This window comes from Myotis daubentonii, chromosome 2 (genome assembly GCF_963259705.1).
Source record: "Myotis daubentonii chromosome 2, mMyoDau2.1, whole genome shotgun sequence".
In the NCBI taxonomy this organism is placed as follows: domain Eukaryota; kingdom Metazoa; phylum Chordata; class Mammalia; order Chiroptera; family Vespertilionidae; genus Myotis; species Myotis daubentonii.
The window spans coordinates 110,021,437-110,047,064 of NC_081841.1; the positions used below are offsets into that span (position 1 = coordinate 110,021,437).

At 44.2% G+C, this 25,628-nt stretch overlaps 1 protein-coding gene across 1 annotated transcript in view; it reads left to right on the forward strand.

Annotated features, from left to right (window-relative positions):
- FGF9 (fibroblast growth factor 9) overlaps positions 1-25,628 on the forward strand; it is a 63,461-nt gene that overhangs the window by 11,744 nt on the left and 26,089 nt on the right. Inside the window, exon 2 of the mRNA XM_059684231.1 lies at positions 5,651-5,754. Within this exon, the coding sequence (XP_059540214.1) occupies positions 5,651-5,754 (104 nt within the window). The remainder of the gene's footprint in view (positions 1-5,650; positions 5,755-25,628) is intronic.

The following is a 25,628-nucleotide window of genomic DNA, read 5'->3' on the forward strand; positions in this document are numbered from 1 at the left end:
GTCTTTTTATATTCCAGATGAATTTTTGGAGAGTTCTTTCTAGATCTGTGAAATATGCTGTTGGTATTTTAATGGGGAGTGCATTGAATCTACAGATTGTTTGGGTAGTATGGACATTTTAGTGGTGTTGATTCTACTAATACATGAACATGATATGTTCTTCCATCTGTTTATGTCTTCCTCTATCTCTTTTTTCCATGTCCTGTACTTTTCTGAGTACAGGTCTTTTACCTCCTTAGTTAAGTTTATTCCTAGGTATATTAATTTTTTTTTGTTGCAATGGTAAATTGGATTGCTTTTTTAATCTCTCTTTCTGTGAGTTCATTATTGGTGTATAAAAATGCCAAAGATTTCTTGGCGTTAATTTTGTATCCTGCTACATTGCTGAATTCATTTATTAAGTCTAATAGTTTTTTGATGTAGTCTTTGGGGTTTTCTATGTACAATATCATGTCATCTGCGAATAATGACAGTCTCACTTCTTTTCCAATTGGATATCCTTTATTTCGTCTTCTTGTCTAATTGCTTCTTCTTCCCTTTTAATTTCTTCTTTTTACACTAGTCCCTTAGCATTTCTTGCATTGCTGGCTTGGTGGTGATAAACTCCCTTAACCTTGTTTTGTTTCCCTTTCTTCTAATTTGCTAATTCGGTCCTCTGTTTCTCCTAGTTTACTGTTGAAACTTTCCATAGTGTTTTTTATTGCAGCCATATCACTCTTTATTTCTTCTTGATTCTTACATAAGTTGTTGATTTTTTTCATCCATCCAGTTTATGAACTGTACGATCCTTATTCTGAATTCTTTTTCTGACATATTGCATGCCTCCGTTTCACTTAGCTGCTTTTTGGTGATCCCTCCTCTTCTTTCCTTTGGGGGTTTGTTTGTCTCCCCATTTTTGCTCTCACCAAAGGATCTATTTGTTGAGTGTGCGGGGGCTGCTCCTTGGGCAGTAGCTGCTCCTTGGGCAGTAGCAGCTCCTCGGGCCGTGGCTGCTCCTCGGGCAGTCATGGCAGTGGCCGCTCCTCCGTTGGTGGTGGTCCTCGAACAGGGCAGCTGTGTGTGTTAGCTGCTCCTCGGACGGGGGTGGGCTCCAAGCTGCTGCTGATTCTCAGACGGGGTCGGGTTGTGCGTGGGTGCTGCTCCTCCGATGGCAGTGGGCTGCTCGCGGGGCTGCTCCTTCTCAGGTGGGCGCTGGCTGCTTGCGCGGCTGCTGGTCCTCAGATGGGGGTGGGCTTCTCACGGGGCTGCTGCTCCTCAGAAAGTGGTGGGTTGCATGCGTGGCTGCTGCTCCCCGAACGGGGGTGTGCTACTTACTAGGCTGCTGCTCCTTGGATGAGGGCAGGCCATGTAAGACTGTTGCTCCTCTGATGGGGTCACACTGCTCGAGGGGCTGCTGCTTCTCTGATGGGGGCAGGCTTTGTGCGGGGCTGCTGCTCCTTGGATTGGGGTGGTCTGCTTGCACTGCTGCTGCTCTTGTGGTCACGGTGCCCTAGGCTAAAGCGTTGGGCTGGCCATAGGGGAGCATGCTTTGGCACTCACAGGAGCCTATGGCCGGTGTGGCTGGAGTCTCAGTGACCGTGGGACTTCAGCTGAGGCATCTGGTCCCTGGCGGGGGTGGCTGTCGAGTCCTGGGTGGTGTTTCAGGGTACCCTGGGTGGAGGTGAGGCTGGCCTCCCAGTCACAGCAGCTCTCTCCTTCAGGAAGGTGCAGCCTCTTCGGTAGAGCCAGCCACCCTGGAACTGTTCGCAATGGTAGCAGAGGCTGCCTGGCTAGGCGAGCCTGGTCTGCCTGCCCCCGTAGGTCCTGCAGGATCTAACAGTCCCTCACTCACATGCACACACACAGGCCCCACATGTCCACACACTCCCGTTTCTCTCACTCACTCACTCATGCTTTCTCCCTCACTGTCGCCATCTTCCTGTCTCTGTATTTGGGTCTGGAGTGTTTTTGACCCGTTTGTGGATGGAGTCTCCTCTCTGGGTGTCTGGTTATGTGACTTGCTCTCTACCATATTGACCAAACAGTAAAAAATGCAACTCGACAAGACACTACACAAAGGGAGCAAAAGAAGAATGTACTCACAACACTGATTACCCCAATATAAGTGACCACCAGAGAAAAGAGAATTAGGGGAGAGAAAAGAGAGCACAAATGATATCAAGGAGAGAAAAAATGGTAAGAGAGAAAAAAAAAGAGAAAGGAAGAAAGAGGGGAAAAATCTATAATAATAAAAGTATAATATGCTAATAAGACCGGACAGCTGAACGACTTTCCGGACCTCATTCTGGACATCCTTTTGGATGAACCCGCAGCGGCAGGGGCCAGAGGCTGAGGCGGTTAGGGGCGATCAGGCAGGCAGGCGAATGGTTAGGAGTGATAAGGCAGGTAGGCGAGCAGTTAGGAGCTAGTGGTCCCGGATTGTGAGAGGGATGTCTGACTGCCGGTTTAGACAGTTGGAATTCTAAACTGACAGTTGGAATCCCCCAAGGGTTCCCAGATTGTGAGAGGGTGCAGTACAGGCTGAGGGAACCTCATGCCCCCTTGCACGAATTTTGTGCACCGGGCCTATAGTGTGTGTGTGTGTGTGTGTGTGTGTGTGTGTGTGTGTATTGGAGAAAACACCACAGAACAAAGAGATAAACAAAAAAATGCAAATATCAAACACCCAGAAAAGAGGGTGGGGGCAGCATCTGTAGAGGCTGAGCTTATATATAGAAAGTAAGGTTAAGGAATTGGATGAATAGGGGGAGGACCTCAGTTCAGTAGAGAGGAAGTAGGAAGAGGATGAGTGGATAAGAAGAAAGAGAAAGAAGAAAAAACAAAACAAAAATATTCATTAAAAATAGGATAAAATGAAGAAAATGAAAATAAAAAATAGAATAGAATGATGAAAAAATAATGCAAGAAGAAATAAAAATAAAGAAACAAAAAAGGAAATACAGAAAATAGAGAAAGATAACGAAATAATAAAATAAAATAAAATACTAGTAAAAATGAAAAAGTGAGTGCCGTTCCTTTCCGCTGAGTTTTAATGTCCCATGGGGCTGATTTAAGATCCCACTTATCTGTACTGTCTGCCACTTCTCAGTTTCCTGTTAGATTGTTGAAGTTCCAAGCGGTCCACTGCTCCTCTGTTTGTGTCTATCTCTGGGATTAATCAGCCCACTTTGCCTGTCTGTCTGCTTTTAATCTTAATCTCTCAAGCGGCTGTTTCTGACAGGGCTATAGTTGGGGAGGTTGTCATATGGTTTTCCAGGACTGAATGGCAACTCTTCAGGCCAGTCCCGGAGGGCTCTCAGGTACTATTCATATTTTTTTTTTTTTTTGGTATCCTTTGTAGCACTCAGGGTGTAGTCTGGTTGTGGCTGTATTGGGGGCCTGGAGACTGCAGGCAGGGGCTATCACTTCAGGAGAAAATGGCTGCCTAGGTCCAGCTTGTCAGGTATGTCTCAGTGCCAGACTCCCGGCCACCTATCCCCAAGCTGCTCCTCTCCCCAGACTCCACAAGTCCACACCTCAGCCATGCGTGGGTGTTTGTATTTGAAAGGTCCTATGAACTGGGTTTAACGAATAAAAGCAAAGACCAGAGGGGAAAGAGCTGCGCCACTGTGAGCTTCTCCGTCCACCCCAGCACAGCACGGCTTGGGCAGTCATTCCAGCTGCCGCCTCTGGGCTCAGCCTCTCGTGGCTGTGGGCTTAGATCTAGAATCCCCTGTCGCCAGCAGCCCTGTGGACTTCCTTTCCACAGTCAGATGTTACGCCTGTCCTAAGGGACACGGCCTTGGTGCCATGCAGCTTCCTTCTGACCTTCTGGGCTTGGAGGTCTCGTAATTCTTTCCAGCCCAGATCCCTGATTTTACTGTTCTCCAGGTGTCCTCTGCCCTTCTCGGCTGCGAATTGTCTCACCAGCTGTGTCTACTTTGCCAATTCGGGGTGGATGTTATTCGATTTAGTTGCTCCTTATATCTGCTCTGGGACAAGGCTTGGGACACGTCTGCCTATTTCACCGCCATTTTGTCTCCTCCATGTGTTTTGTTTTAAAATTAAGCTTATTGGGGTGACATTGATTAATAATTTTCTATAACTTTTAGCTGTACAATTTATAATAACATCATCCATATACTTCACTGTGTACTCCTCACCCAAAGTCTTGTCTCCCTTCATCACCATGTATTTGTCATGTCTTCTTTGTGATTTTTAAAAAAAAATATATATTTTTATTGATTTCAGAGAGGAGGGGAGAGGGTGAAAGAGATAGAAACATTAATGATGAGAGAGAATCATTGATTGGCTGCCTCCTGCATGCCCCACACTGGAGACCGAGCCTGCAAACCGGACATGACCTCCTGGTTCATAGGTCAATGCTCAACCACTGAGCCACATCATCAGGCTGTCATGTCATCTTTTCACTGTAGCACAGTCTGTTTTGTGAGAGTTGAAAATTAATTATTTAAAAATCCATATAATTTATTTTTTATCAGTCACATAACTATAGGCCAATGTTATTCTAAGATGTAAGTAAAGTTTTCAATAGTTGAAGATTTTTTAGAAAACCCTATATTTGGTATACATTAATGCAAGGCTTTTACAAAGTCTAGCACTTTATCATGAAACTAGAGGCGTGATGCACAAAATTCATGCAAGGGGCTTGGACCTTGCAGCTGCTGCGGCTTGCCTCAGCCCTTGCAGCCCTGGCTTCGTCCAGAAGGTGGTTTGGCTTTCCAGTTTAATTAGCACATTACAATTTTATTATTATAGATTGAGTAAATTGTTAAGCATGAGTAATATTAGCATTGTCCCAAATATCCTGTTGGGTAATCATATTAAAACAACAATATAGTTAGAGACATTGAAGCTGTTGTATAGCCATAAAATCCTGGGTTTATGCCTAGCATAGGTGTTGTTATTCTTAGTGAGGTAAGAAAGCAGAAAGAAGGAACTAAAAGATAATTATGTTGATTTGTTTTTGGGATATAATATTCCATGACTATTTAAAATCAAGAGTATTTTTGGAATTTGCATTTTTTTCAGAATATTGTGTTATCTTAATTGCTTAAGTATCCCTATGAGGCTTGGATAACTATAGCAATAATAGATACTTTGTTTAAGCAGAAATATTTGGGATATGAGTAGGCTATTTTAGTGTTTCAAATGTAGCTCTATATTACAGTAGAGAGCTGGATAGCTTTCTGTATAAACCAATCAATTTAGCACCTCATACTCTTATTTTGAGGGACATAAGACCATTCTCTGAATATAATTTTTTTTGATCTATGCCCATACACAAATGTTTAATTTCACATTTATCATCTGGGAGGAAAACTGGGTGTTTTTCTCTCCAATTAAATTATTTTAGGTTAATTAGAATATGTACACTAGTTTATGTCCCATCACTTCTCAGCATATCTATGTACATACTAGCTTTTTATTTTTAAAATGCTATGTGTCACGTTGATAAGTATTTTTGTATCATTATTATAAAAATCAATTCTCTTCAGCAGTGGTTCTAAAAGACACTTCCTTAATGACTGTGAGATTATCCCAGTTGGGAGCTAACCTCAGTCCTCTTTGAAACTTCTAGTGATGCTGAGACTCAGGGCAGTGCTCTGTGCTCTGACCTGCCCTTCACCTTCTGCCTATTGTCTTGTAGGCATTCTGGAATTTATCAGTATAGCCGTGGGCCTTGTCAGCATTCGAGGCGTGGACAGTGGACTCTACCTCGGCATGAATGAGAAGGGGGAGCTGTACGGATCAGTAAGTACTGAGAAGACTTCACAGCCTTTCTGTCTCACACTGGCTTGAATGCACTTTTTCTGGGTTATAGTAGCCTCAATAAAACCGAGTCTGTTGGGAAGTAGAGTGTGAGCTCTTACACTTTTTTGAGGCAAATCATTTTGTTTTTATTAATAGATATCATCCCTGGATCTTCAATAGACCAAAGTTTCTAAGAAAATGTTTTATCATATGCCAAACCATTTTCATATCAAATACATAAAATTTACATCTGAAAAATCTCATCTTTTTGTATTGAATGGGAGTTATTTTCTAAATGAATTGAAATTATTTTCTCCCAAGCTTTGCTAAGCATTGTAATTAAAACTAAAAATAGATCATGCAGGATATATAAGCCCTTTTTCTGAGCTACATGAGATTTTCATTATGGAGTCAGAAGGGAGATGGAAATTATTGTCAGATATTCTTGTATGTGAGTAAGAATATAAATATAATAATTTGCAAGTATTGAATTTTGGGTTTTTTTATTCCTCATTTCTTATCTTCATTGGCTGTGAGCTGCTTGGGGGAGGCAGGGAAGTATTTATGATACCTGCCATTATTGGTGGTCACATGGGAATTTAATCCATTCTCTGCCATATGAGAACCTGGATTAGAATTTACAAAAAGTTGAAAACTAACAGCTGAGGATGGGAGAAGTTCTGGAGTCCCCTGTAACAGGAATGAAGGGCATATATGTAGAATCAGGAGACATTTTCTATAGATTGCTTCTTTCCTAGCCACATACTAGTAAATGTGTTTGTGTATGTGTATACTAGCGTTGGAAATAGTATCCAATTTTCACTCAAAAACTTCAGATGACAATAAGTTATGGATTATGTAATTTGAATATAGCATACACCATTTTTAGTGACACTTGTGTGTTTTACCTGCCTTTGTAAAATTTGAATCAGGATTGGTTGACTTTGTTAGATAGTTAAGTCTTTTTTTAAAAAGTGCTTCCTTGAGAGAATAGATTTTTTTGAAATGGTTTTATTTTAATTAATTAATTTATTTTTTGTGCCCTTGACCAGAATTGAACCTGGAACCCTTCAGGCCACAGGCTGACACTGAGCCAAACCAGCTAGGGCTAAAATGTTTTTAAGCATAGGATTGAGATTAGCTTTTTAAACACAGCTATTGGGTTTGATAGTTATTTATTTCTGAAATTATTTTTGTTAATACTTTCTGTATGAAGACATAAGATGTAAGGAAATTTTTCAATTTTTAACTATATAGTGACATTCTCCTTTTTGTCCCTCCCTCAATTTTTTTTTCACCTTTAGGCATATAATGTGGATTTAAGTTGGTCACAGTTGAACTCCATATAATGCTTTTTGTGTGAGACTATGGTTTATCACAATGATCTCCAAACTTTTCAAATAATGTACCACCACCAAAAATGTTTTTGAGTATGGATTTCAATAATGCATATTAAATTATTTCAAAACTAGAGGCCTGATACACTAAATTCGTGTAAGGGTCTCGGCCCTTGCAGCCACGGCGGCTGCTCCCGCTTCGTCGAGAAGGTCATCTGGAAGGTGGTGGCTCTCCGGTCTAATTAGCACATTATGCTTTTATTATTACAGGTTGTATTTATAAGATATAGTTCATAAGTATTAGTTTATAAAACATGAATTAAGGTAAACATTTTTCAAGGATGCAGTGACTGAGTCAACACAAAGAGAGGCTGGGCTATTTGTCCCCTGCTCTGGGGACCACCTTGCATACCTCATCAGAGCCCCTGCCCCTTAGAGAGATGACTCATCTTTTAGATGAAATGGCTGTGTGACAGCCCCTGCGGTTTGCTGTTTGACAAGGAGCAGATGGAACTTCGTGTTCAGCACAGGAGCCTCCCTTTTTTTGTCTGGGCTCAGCCTTGTCTCTCCTTCTGGATTCTTTGGATGGCCTCCTCTCCTGTCATTCAGCTGCCCTCCTGCCGGTGTGGCTCCCTCTGTAGCACAGACTGGGGACAGAGTGAGGGCTCCAGCCTCAGTGAACACCAGTGAAAGGAGTATGTAAAAAGGTGGCCAGAGGCAGGAAGTTGGAGAATCCCATTGTAGTAAGTTTTCTGTGACTTCCAACTGCTTTGTTTAGAGCGAGCCCCTGAGCAGGGCTAAGAGTGGACTTCTCACCTCCACTATCCCACAGCCATAGGACTAGTTGACAATCCTTATCACAGCAAAGGGGACAATCCCAGAAAAGCTAAAAAAAGCTCTTCTTCCTTCTGTGTTGGAGAAATGCATACCTTCTCATGTGTGTCTCCAGGCTTGGAGGAAAAGTGTGAAAAGAAACACATTTCCATACAGTGTTTCCTTTGTGGAAAAGTATCTTAAATTGCTTCTGTGCATCCTGCCTCTCTCATCTCCAATTCATTCTCCACAGGAATGGGAGAATTACCTCCAAAACCCAGAAATGAATGTCCTTCTGAGCTCAGACCAATGCTTGCTTTTAAATGCCAGTGACTGCATTCTTTAGCAATGCCATCAATATTATCACAAATATTGTGCCAGTCCCATCTCTTGCCCTCTTTCCCCATGTATTTTGAGTTGTCCACTTACTGTTCTATTTGTATGTGTGGTTAAGTTAACTCCTTTCTCTGGCATGTCTTTATCTTCTCTGCTCTACCTGATGAAGCAGCATTCTTTCTTTAAGATTCAATGAAAATATTGCCTCTTCTACAAAACCTTCACTACACCTCTAACTTGAACCCCAGTTATTCTAGTTAGCAGTTCTGGTGTTTTCCTTTGGGCCCCTGTACCACTGTTTATATTTCCATGGTCACTCAGTACAATATGATATCCAGTGAAGTTAATTGTATTTCTGTATTCACTAATGTTGCCTAACACATAGCCATGGCCCTTGTACATGATAGGTGCTCAATATATGAATATTGGATTGAAATGAATGAACTATTGTGATTCTTTTTATGCTTCGTTAAACATACAGGTGTGGACCTCATTGTATGGCTAGTGTGTACTTAGGACTCTGCTGGAAGGAAGAATTGCAATGTTCCATTGCCATGATAGATCAGAAGGTGATAATGTGTCCAGCCCCAGGGGGATATGGCTGAGCCTAGAGACAAAAAAAGTGTACTGATGGGAGCATGGGAACAGAATGGGCTCTCATTCTGTCTCTGCCACTAGCAAGATGCTGGCCCTCACTCTGATGTATAAAACAAAAACCATGACTTAGCTGTCTGGAATGTCTCTTCCTACTCTGCATCTCAGGAATTTATGGTTTGGCTTTTTCAGGTTCACTCATGAGTCTTGCCTGTCTGACCTGTGATGTTCTCTGTGCACATGAAATGTTTGTGCAGTGAGCTCTTTTCCCTCCTACACATAGAACTGGGAGGAAAACTCCCTGGGCAGCCAGGTTGCTTTTTCTGTGGTTTGTATCTGATGCAGGTAAAGGGTAGAGAGAGGGTGATAGCAATGCTTTTCTATGGCCCAGGACCACATTGTCCATTGGCCTTGTGGTCATCACACTTGGGAATGAGGAGTGACCCAAATATCTCATTTCATTGTGATAAGATTCAGAGAAGGAAAGGAAAGAAATGGGCGATGATTCTACATTAAACTAAAAATTGTAGCTTAAGGAATTTTCACCTTTGCGAAGTTGTGTGAAGCTTAGTAAATTAAAGTGGAGTTTTTATTTCTAAATATCGAGGAAAACTTGAAAAGATTGATCTCATTATTAAAGAAGGTAAAGAGGAGATTTGGAGAAATAACAGAAACTTGTATAAAGTAAATGAATGTGTAAATGTAGCAGAAATTAATTTAAAATGTATTTTGAAAGTTGGATTGTTTCTCTTTTTATCTATGTAGTTCTTTTGTTTTCAAGTTTATAGGAATGGATTTAAAAGGTCAGAAGTGAATGGGGTGATATTGCTTCAGAATAATGTACATCTAGGAATCTGGTTTCCTATTAGAATGTGGAAGTAGGAAAAAGTATATTGCTGTGTATCATGGTGTGTGGTTTGAGGAAACCTGAATAATTCTAGTTCTGGGGTAGAATTAGATTATTGTGTCATATGTTAATCATTCATTCATTCATTTGCTAATTTATTCACAAACATTTATACCTATTATGTTCTGAGTGCATAACACTGCAACAAATATCTTAAAACCTGGTAGGATTATAAGCAGTTCAGTGCAATGTGAAATGCACTATATTAGAGAAATACAGGTGTTTTGGGTGCCCAGAAGAGTATTTGGGGAAATTGGGTGGTTACATTTAAACTGGATCTTGAGGGATATATAGGAGTCTCAGAAAAGGAATGACAGACAATTTAGGGCACATAAGCCTTCAAATGTAAAGATTAGGATATCCTGCCTCGGTGAAGTTTAGAGAGGGTGTTAGATTTCTCTCTCTCCTCTCTTTTTCTCCCTCCTCTCTCTCTCTCTCTCTCTCTCTCTCTCTCTCTCTCTCTCTCTCTCTCTCTCTCTCTCTCTCTCTCTCACACACACACACACACACACACACACTTGGCCAGAAGATTAAAGAATTAGAGTATGTTTACATTTGCCACTTTTGTTATTATCAAAGAGACTATAAGTAAGGCTCAAATAGTTATTTTTAGGGTCTTACTCCAAATTATCTGAGTGTTATCAAGATACTTGACTGTGATAAATATCTAATAAAAAAGAACTCTAGGAAAAATTAATTTCCTTTAAAAAGCTGGCATTTAATGAAAGATATTTGATGTTTTCATTAAAAAAATGGTAGCACAATTACTAAAATTGTGATGATATAGGAACTACAGCATGGACTCTGCAAAAGTGATATACAAGGACAACACACAGATTCCTGGTTTGTATCCCTTTTATAGCACTTGCTTCATTCTGTCCAGAATTTTAATTCCTTCGTCTTTCCCACTGGACTGCGTTTTTTGGAGTCAGAGTTTCTATATCTATAATCTTTCCGTTTCTTGAAGGCCCAGAGGTGCACATTTGTGCAGTTGGCACCTGGTTTGGTGACCCAAATACTCAGCCTATCACGGCCCTCACACACAGAGTCATGCTGTATTTGAATTTCATGTGTTGATACATGACCTAGTATGTGATTGTCCACTTATAGAGTCCAGTTTTTCCATAGGAGTTGTCTTATTTAACTACTAAAACTGAAAGCAAGAGAGGTTGAGTGACTTGCTCAAAGCCCAGAATTCGTAGGTGGCACAGTGGGGACTTAAGCTAATTCTTGTAAGAGCCTGGCCACCATCCTGACAGAGATGCTTGTAAAGTGAGTGTTTACTATAGGATTTGGTGGTTATATTTCCAGAGATGCAGTTGGGCCCTGTTTATGTGAATTCATGTAATCATAACTGAAGTTTGGTGGATTTGCCACATGTATAGTCTTAGAGAAAAGTAAATCCATTAGTTGGGGTGGCTGTCTTTACTGAGTAGAGGTACATGAGCCACCAGCTACTATAGGGGTGTTTTCACAATGTGGAGAGTGGCGAGGGGCCCTGGAGAGCCACCTGTCCTAGATTGAAGAGCTGTATCCACCTCTTTAAGAGGAAAACATATCTCAGATCCTTAGAATCCCATATTGACTCAAATGATTTTATTAGGTTATTTAAATATGTACAAACTCCTTATACCCCTTTGATAAGGGCAATTCAAAACATATGTTAAAATCCACACTAAATTATAAAACCGATACAAGCCAAATTGGCATGATTGGTTTAATGAGATGGCTGTTGTTATCTGACTGAGGCTAAGATGCTGCTGAATGTTGGGTGGCTCTTATGTGGCAGCCCATCATCTCTTGAGCTCAGAAGACCTAGCCCCTGGCACGTTGGGAAGACATTTTCCCCTATGTCTTCCTATTCAATAACTGGGAGGCCAGATGAGGTCATCTGGTCTTCACTGATGTTCCATTAATGTTATTTCCTTTTCCTATTATCCCTGAAAGTAACTTTAAGCACAACTGCACCCTTGGATGGCAGTATCTGGTAATACGAGGCCATCTGTTTCTTTGTATTTCAAATCTTTGACTTGATTCTTGGGATCCTCTTGTCTGCTGTTGGATCTCTGTAAATTATTCTTTATTTCAGTCAGTGTATGCTTAATTTCTAGTTGGTCCTTTTTCATGTCCTCCATGGTCTCACTATACTCCTTGAGGGATTCATTAAATTTATCGGCGGTTTCCATAAAATTCTTGAAAAACCTTATAAACGTGGCCTTGAACTCTATATCCAGTCGTTTGCTTTCCTCCGTTCTGCCATTTGTGACCTTTTTCTTTGTCTCCGCATTTTGGCTGCTTCCCTGTGTTGATAGAGTGGCCCTGCGCGCCAGGTGTCCTGTAGGGCCCAGTGGCTCAGCCTCCCCAGTTACCTGGGGTAGACACTCTTGGTGCACTCTTGGTGCCTTGGTTGTTGTAGGATCACTGGGAGGAATTGACCTCCAGGCCAATTGGCTGTGGGAATCAGCTGTGTCTGAAGTGGGAGAATGGTACCCCTCTGACCACTGGGTAGAGTGGCTCCTGGACCTAAGGAGGTGCTAATTCAGCCCCTGCCTGAGGCCACACAGCAGGAGCCACGAAGAGGCTCAGCTGTGAAGCAATGCAAGCCGCTGCTGCGGGGCCTTGGGCCTTCTCTTGGAAGTTCCGGGTCTGCCTGGCTGGGCTGTAGTTAGGTACATTCACATGCAAAAGCCTCTGCCGCAGCCTGGGTGGGGCGGGGTCTCAGGGAGTCAAAGGGCGGTGAAAGCAGCTATGGTGATTCTCCGCACCGGAGCCGCGCGTCTCAGTGTCCCAGTAACGGCTGCAAGCACCTCTGAGGGAAAGCCGCCCTCAAGTTCGCCCGCTGCCGCCTGACAGACCAGCCTCTCCCCGTATGAGCCCTGGGTCCCCAGAGACCCGCTGGAACCGGAGTTCAGAGCAGTCGGGAGCTTGTGATTCAAAAAGACAGCCGCGTCCTCAGGCGCCACCCCCTTTCCGCCCGCGCGAGCGGCCGCCGTACCTCTGCACTTCACCTCCGCAGCTCCGCTGGCTCTCAGCGTGCCCCTCTTTTCTTCTAGTTGTAGAAATTACACTCAGCCAGCCTTCCTGTTGTTCTGGACGATGTTTGCTCTGACCCTTGCGGCATTCTTCAATTGTTGTGTGAGGCGACAATTTCCCGGTGTTTATCTATGCCGCCATCTTAGTTTCTCCAACATCACTGCTTTTTTCAATACGAGGCCATCTGGAACAGCGGTTCTCAACCTGTGGTTCGCGACCCCTTTGGGCGTCAAACGACCCTTTCACAGGGGTCGCCTAAGACCATCGGAAAACACATATATAATTACATATTGTTTTTGTGATTAATCACTATGCTTTAATTATGTTCAATTTGTAACAATGAAAATACATCCTGCATATCAGATATTTACATTATGACTCATAACAGTAGCAAAATTACAGTTATGAAGTAGCAACAAAAAATAATTTTATGGTTGGGGGTCACCACAACATGAGGAGCTGTATTAAAGGATCGCGCGCCGCATTAGGAAGGTTGAGAACCACTGATTTGGAAGGTCTAGAATAGCCTTAAAATGACTCCTTAATTTTTTCATGAAATGAAAAGACAAAGTGAAAATGTTCTTGTAGAAAACTTGTAGCCCCCAGGATAGGTACTGGGATCTGAAGATGCCAGTTTTGAAAACACTGTGGTGGTGGGAAGTCCTAGCAAGGAGGGTTTGTGGTGTGCTGGAGGTGGCAGCTTGACCCTGGAGGTTTATGGGAGGCATTGTTTCCATTAGGTGCTCTGCTGTGGCAATTGTGAGTGAACTTTGAACAAGCAGAATAAGCTCTGTGTTTATGAAACAGGACACCATAACACATAGCATGTACCACCAGACTTAGCAGTTTGTCATGATGTGTGTTATTTCAGATGATTTTGATGATAGACATCCAGATATGTCCTTTACATAGAGTCTCCAAAGAATGTAATTCATATAAAGGAAATGGAAAGGGTCATTTGTCTGTTTGAAAGCAGGAATGCTCAGGAAACAATGGTTTTAAACAAAGATTTTGGATGACAGAGCATTGCCTTATACTGCATATGTTTTCAAAGGATCAACTAATCTTTGATGATAAAGAGGGCAGCACCTCAGAAGAGTATCTTCTACCATATTATTTGATTTTGTTTCCTTATTTTGTCCTTATTTTAGAGATGAGGAGAGTGAGAGTGTAGTGGCTAGTGACTTAGTCAAGGTCACCCAGATAGTATGTGACAAATTATGATTTGAACTTGGGTGAATTAGTAAACCATGTCCAACCTACACGTATAAGAGTGGGCATCCATTTTTGGGACTAACATTTTTTTTTTAACTAGAATTAACCACATATTATAATAGGATTTTAGTATTTCCTTCACAGATCTGATTTGGAACAATGTTTTTTCTTTCTAGTTTTTATTTAGTGGTTCATTTACTGGTCCTTAGCATCTCTACTGCTGGCCACTAGTTAGTTGAAGTCATTTAAATATGTACTTATTACTTAATTTTAGTTAAGTTTATGTTGTTTAGCCGGGTAGCTACATTTACTGATTATCTGAGGCGTGTTTAAAATGTTCAGGTCAGTAATGGCCAAAGTCATAGGGCACAGGTCTGCAGATCTTATAGGCTCTGCAAAGGATTTAGTTTTAATAGCTAACAGCTCTGTAGATGGCTATCATCCCCTTTCATGGTAGGGGTATGTGCTGGGCACCAGGTAACATGCTCAGGGATGGTCCTTCTTTAGGTTTCGGAATTCCCCAGCAGAATCTTCCTCCTGATGGGCACAGTTCTACACGTGACCCTAACTTCTTTCTTCCTGCCCTTGGTGTAGTCATTTTCCTTGTTCCACACTGCGGCGTGCTCAGAAGTCCCCCTGTCAGAGTTGTCTGATAAGGAGAGTTCAGAGAATGGTTTCAAGAAGCCCCAAGTCAGGCACTATAAAAGCTGTTTCTTGCAGTGGAAGTTCTTGATTCAGTGGAAGAACTTCCTCTGGACAGTTCTTCACTGTCCCTAATAGAATTACATTTCATAAAGTGTGAATTCTGCAAAGGTAGGGTTGTGGTCACTTTAGTTTCCCATGGAAGCTAAACCATGTCTTGCATGGACTTAAACCATGTCTTGAATGCAGTTAGCACTTAATAAATATTGAACGTGTCACTGTATTGTCAGTGGGATTCCAGATTACCTATTTCTTGTTTTCTGTAAAAAGAGGACCAGGCAGATTGTGGCTTACAAACACCTAATTTACGAATAGGTATTTGAGGTTAGAAAAGGAGACCAGAGTGGTTCCTGATCATTTTGTATATAAGGCTTCCTTTTTGATAAAAAGAGGCAGGGAGTCCCACATGCTAGTATTTGTACTTATGTCTTTTGATTGAAAAAATGCCTTATGACAAAAACTCCTGAGAATTCATTAATGTTTTTAAGTGGTTACAGAGCAGGTCAGATATACATTTGGAAAGAGCAGCATGTCTGTGAGGTGATGTTTCCTTTATAAAGTTTACTGACTGTGCAGACCCCTGGTTTCCTACCCTGAGCCTTGCTGCGCCCACGTCATCGAGTGAATTTCTAAGTTGAGATGTGAGGACCACCAGTAGAAAATGACATTGGGGAAAACAAACCTTGGCTCCTTGCTTCCCAGTGTTCCCTGCTTCTGCCCTTTCTGATCTTCTGCACTCCAGAGCTCCTGGGACCACTTTCCCTCACCTACCTTCACCTCATGTCTTAGGATGCCGCTTTTCTCAGAACAGACTGTGGGTCACACAGAGCCTGCACTTGCTCCTCAGCTCAGCCTGTTTCATGGGTCTTTAGTTGCAGAGCTTCCTGCTTCTCTCAGGGAGACCTATCTCCCAGTTCCTCCCATTAATGCTATTGGGAGCCTGATCAAGAACCAGGAGGTGCTCTGTCACTCATTTACGCTTCCATTTCATAACCATGTGCTTGTTCACTCACTTGAACACCCAGTCTTTACTTCACTCACACACTCAGTCACTATTCCATTCACACACTCAATCACTCTTCCAGTCACTTACTCACTCAGTCTTCCATTCACTCACTTGTACACTCGCTATTCCATTCACACACTCAGTCACTCTTCCCACTCACTCACTCTTCCATTTACTAACTTGCACACTGATGCTTGCTTGCTTTCACAAAGTCCATAAGCATTATTGATATCACTTCTTACCATCATGTGCCAGGTGCTGGAAATAGAGTTGATTTTCATTATTTGTAGATTGCATATTTGCCAATTTATTTACTTGCTAAAATTTGCTTGTAATCCTAAAATTATCCCTCATGGCACTTCTGTGATCATTTGCAAACATGCACAGACAAGCAAGAAATGAGTCACCTTGTAGTCGCCTGGTGGGTACCCTCCCAGCTGAGGTCCATCAAGGCAACCTCTGCCTTCTTGTTCCAGCTCTCACTGTAGAAGGTGTCCTTTTCAGGATCTAGTTAGTGCCATGTTTTTGACATTTTTGTGTTTTGTTGGTGATTTTGTGTTTTAAAATGCCCCCAAGCATTGTATTGAGTGCTGTCTAGTGTTCCTGAAAGCAAGGAAGCAATAATGTGTCTTATGGGGCAAATGCATGTGTTAGACAAGTTTCATTCAGGCACAGGTTATAGTGCTGTTGGCTGTGAGTTTATTGTTACACTAGAGGCCTGGTGCATGAAATTCATGCAGGGGTGTGTGTGTGTTCCTCGGCCCAGCCTTCACCTTCCCCAATCTGGGACACCTCGAGGGATGTCCGACTGCTGGTTTAGGCCCAATCCCGGGATCGGTCCTAAATGGGCAATCGGACATCCCTCTCACAATCCAGGACTGCTGGCTCCCAACTGCTCGCCTGCTTGCCATCCTGATTGCCCCTAACCACTTCTGCCTGCCAGCCTGATCACCCTGTAACCACTTCCCTGCCAGCCTGATCGATGCCTAACTGCTCCCCTGCTGGCCTCATTGCCCCTAACTGCCCTCCCCTGCCAGCCTGGTCACTCCTAACTATTCTTCCTTGCAGGCCTGGTCTCCCCCAACTGCCCTCCCCTGCTGTGGCCTGGTTACCCCTAACTGCCCTCCCTTGCCAGCACGGTCTCCCCTAACTGCCCTCCCCTGCGGGCCCAATTGCCCCCAACTGCCCTCCCCTGCAGGCCTGGTCCCCGCCCCTGGTCCCTGCCTCTAGTGTAACAATAAACTCACAGCCAATAGCACCGTAACCTGTGCCTGAACGAAACTTGTCTAACACATGCATTTGCCCCATAAGCCACATCATTGCTTCCTTGCTTTCAGGAACACTAGACAGCACTCAATACAATGCTTGGGGGCATTTTAAAACACAAAATCACCTGCCGGCCTGGTCGCCCCCAACTACTCTCCCCTCCTGGCCTGGTCGCCCCTAACTGCTCTCCCCTGCAGGCCTGGTCGCCCCCAACTTCCCTCCCCTGCCAGCCTGGTCCCCCCCAACTGCCCTCCCCTGCTGGTCATCTTGTGTCCACATGGGGGCGGCCATCTTGTGTGTTGGAGCGATGGTCAATTTGCATATTACCTCTTTATTATATAGGATAATAACAACATTAACTTGTATCAACAACATTAACTTAAACAGAAAAACACATAAAACAGCGTTATATGTTGATTATTGGAAAAAATGTTATGCTGAGAGGCTGGCAGGAACCTAACCCTGTTTTCCCCTCAGGAGCAGGTTGTTCGGTATTCTCTAATTCTGTGTTCATGGCTACTCTGTAGAACAGAACTACCGTGATAACGTAAATGACTGAACCTATAAATGTAAATGATGCCTCCTCATGTGGTATCCTAGAACTGATCCTAGAACTGATTCAAGAAGAACTTGCAACTTTGTTGGGGAGTTAGATAGGCAAACCAAAAATTATAATTTGGTATGATAAATGTTATAATAGAATTATTATATAAAAAAAAGAGGCTTGGAGAAAGGAGTTAAGTTCTGGGGGATGGAAGAGAATGTCAGGATTATTCACAGAGGAGATACAGGAAAATAGGTAGATATTCTCAGGAGAGAAGGCAGCTTTGCTGCAGGGTTTGGAAACATAGGTTGCTAGATGCTTCCTGAATATGTTGTCTTTACTTCTGCTCCCCTTCTATGGTCCTGTCTTGCTTCTCTTTTTCCCAGCTGCTGCTGGAGTCTACACTGCTGACATTGGGAGGGTACCTCCTTTGTCATTGTCATTTGCCATCAAGGATGGTGCTGCTAAGTTGCTCTATATCCTGGCTTGAGAGGTGCCCTTGAGCCCCAGTGGAAGCAAGTGGGACTAACTCCCCTGGGGGCAGTTTTTGCAGTGGTCTGGCCATCTCCTCCCAACCTCCCACATGCCAGGGACTGATTTACACTTGTGCAAAAATCTTTTGTCAATCTGTTGACCTGGTGGCCTCAGCAGCATACCAACAGGTGCTGAGAAAAACATCTGCATTCCTAACACACCTGCCACAGATGGCTCTCCTAAGGACTAAAAGGTTAAAGCATTAAGTGGGAGAGACACACACAGAGCTATCTTACTTTGCCCTTTCTGTAAATGCTTCAAATCCTGACATAACTTGATCCCCTCCTTTCTTAATCTCTTTTTTTGTGTGCTGTTGTATTTCTTCATTGAAATCCAATATGATTTGCTTTTCATTTGTGATGAAGTGCTCAAAGCTCAATGAAGTACTCCAAGAACAGACTTGCAAAGGTCATTCCAAAGACACCCCTGTCCCTGTGGGGTATCCTATGTTTGCCTTGGAGTGATTTTTTGCCTATTCACCTGCCACTTTGCCCTGCATATTCTCACATAGTTGCTGTTCACTCTCAGCTCTAGGTTTCTTTCTATTCTCCTGGTCATTTCCTTTCCCTTCCTTTCCCTTTCCCTTCCTTCCATTCCTTCCTTTCTTCCCTCCTTCCTCTCTCTTTCCCTCTCCTCCATCCATACCTACCCCCCTCCTTCCATCCATCCTTTTTCCATATGAATTACTTTGTTTCAGATATTTTTCTATTGGCTTTTATTGTGTTCCCCCCCCCCCCGCCTGCCCCGCTTTCTCTATCCTTAAAGTTGATTTTCAGTTTGCTGTGTTTTGATGGAGTAGTCAAGCCCATATTTGAATTCTGAACTGATTGGACTTGGAGTTAAAGCATAGACTTGTGGGAATACAAGGCTCAAAATCCTATCTCTATTTCCCACTAGCTGCACAAATTTTGGTAGTCTAGGAGAAGGGGCTGATGAAGCCACATGGCAATGTTGTTATAAGGATAGAGGAAGTGGTGTCTATAAAACAATTAGCATGGTTCTTGGCTCACCATGGCTGCTCAGTATTTCCCACTAAGTGCTTTGTAATTCTCATTAAATTGTTTGAGCATTTTTATAACCATTACTTTGAACTCTATATCTGATAAATTGCTTGCCCCCATTTCATTTAGCTCTTTTTCTGGAGTCTTACTTTTCTTTAATTTGGGGATTGTTTCTTTGTCTCCCCATTGTAGCTGTACCTTTGTGTGTTTTTTTCTTTGTATTAGATAGCACTGCTATGCCTCTCAGTGTTTGTGGGGTGGCCTTATATAATGTGTCTTGTGGGTCCCAATGGTGCAGTCTCCTTGTGCTTCTGAGTTGGATACTCTAGGAATGTCCCTTGTATGGGTTATGTGGGCCTTTCTGTTATAATTGGGTCTTGATTGCTGTTGGCCCATTCCTGGGTGGGATTGACTCTCAGGCTGGCTGACTAAGGCTCAATCTGACTATGGCATGCAAGCTTATGTGCAGGTGCAATCTCGAGGTGTCTTGTTGGGCTCAGTGGCACAATCTTCCATTTGACATGTGCTCTGTGCTCCAGAAATATTTCCTGTGGGTTATGTGCATTCCCTATTTAGTTGTGTTATGATGAATGCTATAGGCCCTTTTGTGGGTGCAGTTATCCCTTCAGGTTGGGTGGTTATAAGGGTAAACTTCGATTGCCATGTATGAGATGTTGTGTAGGGGCTGCCCCTTGAGGTGTTGTTGTTTCCAGCAGGGTCTGGTGCCTGCCAGATTCTTCCTTTGGATGTGTTGCTTGTATGGGTGGTTGGGTCAAGCTCTGGTGAGGTCTGAAGCTCACCATTAGATATGTTGGTTCTGGGTTCATTTGGGTGCGGTTCAGATACAGGTCACTGTCAGACATTGTGTGTAACCGGTTTTGGGCTACCTGTCTGGAGCTTCCACACCATTCAGTGTTTGTGTCTGCATAAACTGGACCTGGGTGTCTGTGGGAGGGGCCAATCTGTGTAGTCGGTTCTACTTCCTGTAGCTCTGAGCTGGGGTGAGATCAATAAAGTTGGGCTCAGGCTTGGTAGGTTGGGGCAAACAGGTCAGGCAGACAGGGTTAGTAGATCCCCTAGTTTGGGGCAGTGTGGTCTGGCATTCAACGGGGAGAATGTGGCACCTACTCTAGAACCATACCATTCACACTCTGTGTGGGTCTCCAACTCTGTCTTTCCCAGGAGGAGTGCACCACAGGTTCAGGTTGGATATAGCTAGCTGACCTCACTGCAGGAGCAAGCTCAGTAGGACAGTACAAGTTCATTGGGACTTGGGCAAATAGATTAAGAAAGCCTTCTTTTGGGGGTGGCACCAACTGTGCCATGAAGCTCTATAGTCCTCCCTGCTCAAGCCCTTCACTGGATCCTCTGAGGTAAATGCACTCTGAATGTCCGAGCTCTGAGCAGACCCTCCTTCCCCCTCAAAACTGAGCCTAGCAGGATGGGGCCAACTGGGCTTTTGAAAACAGATCAAGTCAGTCTTACATTGGTAGTCTTGCTGGCTTTGCAGCCATGCCTTCAGAGATTCCAACTGATCTGCATTCCAAAACTCCCGGTTCCTGTTTGCTCCTAGTTATGCTCCTTGCTCCCTTCCTCCCTGAAGGACTTGGAGGACCAGATCAAAGCAACCCTCTACTGGGGGTGGTACTGGCCCTTGGGAGGGGAGGTAGCTATTCACCTTTTTCTAGCTTTGCAGTGCATTTCCAGAGACCCTGACAGAGGGCTCCGAGGGATCATGACAAATGCCCCAATTCTTAGTTGCACTCCTTTCCCCCTGCAGATATGAGCTTAGCAGGATGGGGCCAGCAAGATTTGGGGGTGAAAATCAAATCTGCCCTTTAATTGGGATGATGTGGGCCCTTGGCCCTTGGGAGGGGAGCTAGCTGCTTACCTTCTCCTAGCTTGGCAGTGCTCTGCCTGATGTGAAACTCTAAAGGAATCATGCCAAATGTCCCAGTTCTGAGTTGCACGCTTTATTACCCATGTGGAACTGTGCTTGGCAGGTTGGTGCCAGCAGCATTTGGGAATGTAACTCAAGGCAGCTCTTTGTTAGGGGTGGCACAGGGCTGTGGTTGGGAGTGCAAAAGCATGCCTCCCCCTAGCTCCACAGCTACCCTATGCCTGAGGCCCTGACAAGGGAGTCTTCCATTGGGGATGGCGTCTGCCTAACCCATGGTAGGGGGGAAAAGATGAGCCCTTGTTCCAAAACCACTTAATACAGTGACCATCTGAGAATCTGTTTATAGTTTCTCCTGGAAAATAGCGTACCTCAGGGTCCCTCTTGTGCTGTAAGAATGGAAGTGCTCAACCCTGTGAGATGACACCTGAGGGCAGTATGGAATGTTGACTTTGGACCAGGACCTCAGTAGCCTACCTTCCAGATCTCCAAAGCTATGCTATCCAGATCTTAACTTTATGTCTTCCATATGCCTTAAGTCTCCTTCCCTTTGCTGGTACCCCAAGTGAATGCCCAGGAGTGAGCCTCTGTGCATTGGCCCTTAAGGAGAACACCTAGGATTCTAGCAAACTCCCTCCTGTTTCTGGCAGACAAAATCTGGCAGCTTATTTTTGCTGCCTCATTCTATGCAGGCTCTTCTTCCTGGTCCTGATGCTCTGCTTTGGGGGTCCTGACATGTGGATGAGATCCCACTTTCCTAATGGGGGACTGTTGTAGCCATGATATTTCTCTGGCTTCTCAGCCACTGCCCCTGAGTGCAGGGACCAGCCCTCTCTGCTTCTCTGCCCTTCTTACAAGTCTCTGTGTAGCTTCTTTTTTCAATTTTTGGATATAATACTCCTATTCAGCTGAGCTTCCATTGTTTATTCAGGTTAATTGCTCTAAATTTTAGCTGTAAATCCGGATTGATGGGAGGAGGTGTGTGTTGTTTTTACCTAGTCTGCAGCCATATTGGAATCCCTGACATACTACTCTTATCAGGTACATTTCTATGTTAGAAATGTTACAGAGGGGTTTCAAGATGGTGGCAGAGTAGGTGGGTCTTTCTTGCACCTCCTCCCAGAACAAAACTGGAAATAAAACGAAATTGGGGAATATTCACCTTGCATTACCAACTGAAGACTGGCTGAAGAGGCGACTTTTATTTTATTTAACTTTAAAAATAATTTTATTGATTTTTACAGAGAAGAAGGGAGAGGGATAGAGAGTTAGAAACACGGATGAGAGAGAAACATCCATCAGCTGCCTTCTGCATGCTCCCCACTGGGGATTGAGCCTGCAACCAAGGTACATGCCCTTGACCAGAATCGAACCCAGGACCCTTCAGTCCGCAGGCCAACGCTCTATCCACTGAGTCAAACCAGTGAGGGTGAAGAGGCGACTTTTAAAAAGGAAGGGCACCTTGAGATTGGTAGGAAGGGCAGGGCCACGAGAGGGCTGGCTCAGTGCCACCAGGTGGCAGGTAGAGGGAGAGGAGGAATATGTGGGGGTATTTTCCATGAGAGGAGGGAGGCCCAGACCCCAGGCTGGGCTTGCCAGCCTAGAGCATCAGTGGCCCATGTGACATCCGGCCATGAAATGTGGCAGGGTTTCTATCCTGGGAGAGAAGGAGTCAGTTGGAGATAAAGCCACATAAAACAAAAAAAGCAAAAATGAGAGCAACAGATTTGTATTTTTTTGCAGCCAATAACCCAAGGCTTCAGTGGAGGGAGGACAGTGTGCACGGGAGTTGCCTGAGGAAAGGCTAGGGTGGGAGGCATTGGGGGCGATGTGGAAATGCAGCTGCCTGGGAGATCTGTGCTTGGTCATCCCCCCACATACCACAGCAGCCATTTTCCCTGAGAAGTGCAAGCCCCTTCCAGCAGCAACAGCCTGAGAAAAGGCAAATACCCTGCCCTCGGGGACACAGCTCGCTCCACCCTGCATCTTGACCCCTGATGAGGAGGCAGCCAGCAGAGGCCCAACCTATGGGTATGGAAAGTACCCATAGTAAAGGGGCCTCAGTGACTGGCTTTGAGGTGGGACTATTTTCCTGACTGTTCTAGAAACCTGACTGGTGCTTCTTTTTCACAGGAGAGCTGATAGAAACTCTCAGCTTACAGCAGACCCCACTAGACTGCATATGAGGGGCTCTTCCCTGTCCAGGTCAGGGAAATATTCTGGGACCGACTCAGATGTGTAGCTCTGTGATGGAGGGAACACACCCATCATCTTCCCTGAAATCTAAATGGCACCTCCCCATCACTGGAGACTCAGAAGTGACATCCTCCCAATTCCATCAAAATACCTTTCAGAAACATCTTTTTCAGTGACTAAGTCTGGCATCTGGCTGACAGGTAGAGGTGGGTGGAGGTGGATCCCAAGACACCTTGGGACATTTGCTGACCCCTCTGTAGGCCTTATGCTGCTAACAACCTGTACAGAGTGCAGCTTGGCCATTCTTGCATGCAGCAAGCCTTATGGGGGCAGCCACAAATATGAATCGCTTGAAGCTTTGAACAGATTTCCGAGAGCCAAATACATACAACTTCTGACAGTGTTGCATTATTTCCATTGCTTTGTTATTATTTTTGTCTCACTGTTTTTCTTTCATATCTCTTATTTTTCTCTTTCCTTTTCTTACTCTATATTTTTCCTTTCTCTGTTCTCTTTTCCTTTATTTCTTATTATTTAAATAGAGGCCCGGTGCACAAAATTTGTGCAGGGGGGCAGTGGGGGGAGGAGGGGAAGTCCCTCAGCCCAGCCTGCACCTCTCCAATCCAGGACCCCTTGGGGGATGTCCAACTGCCTCTCTCAATCCGGGACTCCTGGCTCCTAACCGCTCTCCTGCCTGCCTGCCTGCCTGCCTGATCGCCCCTAACCACCTCTGCCTGCCTGCTTGCCTGATCGCCCCTAACTGCTCCCCTACTGGCCTGATCGCCCCTAACAGCCTCTGTCTTGCCCCGCACCCAGGACTTGGGCTATCTTCCCTCTGGCCGGCCACAGGCACCCATGACCCGGGCTGGCTTCACCTGGGCCAGCCGCAGCCTCAGGGGACCATGGGCAGGTGGCTTCACCTGGACTGCAGCCTCAGGCGCCTGGGACCATGCAGCGGGTGGCTTGTCCCTTTCCCAGGCCGCAGCTGTAGGCACTGGTGCCCGGGACCGTGGGGCAAGCGGCTTGTCCCTCTCCTGAGATGCAGGAGCAGCTGCTGGTGCCCGGGACTGCAGGGTGTGCAGCTTGTCCCTCTCCCAGGCCGGGCTGCAGCCCCAGCTGCTGGTGCCCGGGATTGTGGGGCATGCAGCTTGTCCCTCTCCTGGGCTGCAGGCACCCAGGACAGCGGGGCAGGCGGCTTGTCCCTCTCCTAGGCCACAGCCTGACTGGTTCCCATTTCTCTCTCACAAGATCATTTGTGCCTGGCTGGTCTCCATTCCTTTCTCCCCAGTGTTGAGTGTCTGAGCCATGACAGTGTGAGGGTGTGACAACCATTTGCATGTTAGCTCATCATTATACAGGATTTCTTTTTTCTTTATAACATTTTTCCTTCTTCTTTTCTTTTATACCATTTTACTTTTCCTATTCCATATTCTTACTTTTTCTCTCCCTTTCTTTCCTTTCATATTCTTTTTTCTTTATTTTTTTTCTCATACTTTTATTCTAGTTTTCTCTTTCCTAATTCTCTTTTCTTTTGTGGTTGTTTTTATTGTTGTTGTAGGGGGTCTATCATAAGTTTTTGTTGTGTTTCTTGTTTTGTTCTGTAAGCACCTGCACAACAGAAAGCACAGTGTGTTTAGAGGTGAGCTTTCACAGTCACCCAGCCAGAGGGGAAATATACCTATGAATGGGACAACAACAATAAAGACCCAATTACAACAAGTGAGCCCAATAACCCGCACAAGGTGACATTCCTAGAGTATCCATCTAAGGAGACTGCACCACTGGGTCCTACAGGACGTTTACTACATAAGGCCACCACACAAAGATTGGGAGGCATAGCAGTTCTATCTAATGCATAGCAACAAATCCAAGAGATAGCTCAAATGGGGAGACAAAGAAACAATCTTCAAATGAAAGAAAAGGAGGAAGCTCCAGAAAAAAATAAATAATATGGAGGCAAGCGATTTATCAGATATGAAGTTCAAAGTAATGGTTATAAGGATGCTCAAGGAACTTAGTGAGAATTACAAGGAACTTACTGGGAACTACAACAGCATGTGAGAGGAAAAAGAAATCATAAACAAGAACCAGTCAGAAATGAATAATACCATATCCAACATCATGAATACACTGGGAGGAATTAAAAATAGGTTGAATGAAGTAGAGGATCGAATCAGTCATTTGGAAAGCAAGGTGGAAAAAACATCCAGTTAGAGCACTGGAAAGAAAAAAGAGTTAAAAAGTAGAAGGATAGTTTAAGGTAACTCTGAGACAAATGAAACATAAGAACATCTGCATCAGAGGGGTGCCAAAAGGAGAAGAAAGCAAGCAATGGATAGAGAGCTTGTTAGAAGAAAAAATGACAGAAAACTTCCCTACCCTGATGAAGGAAAAGGTCACAAAAGTACAGGCAGCACAGAGATTCCCAATTAAGTGAACCCAAAGAGACCTACAGCAAGACATATCATAATTAAATAGTCAAATGCTGAAGAC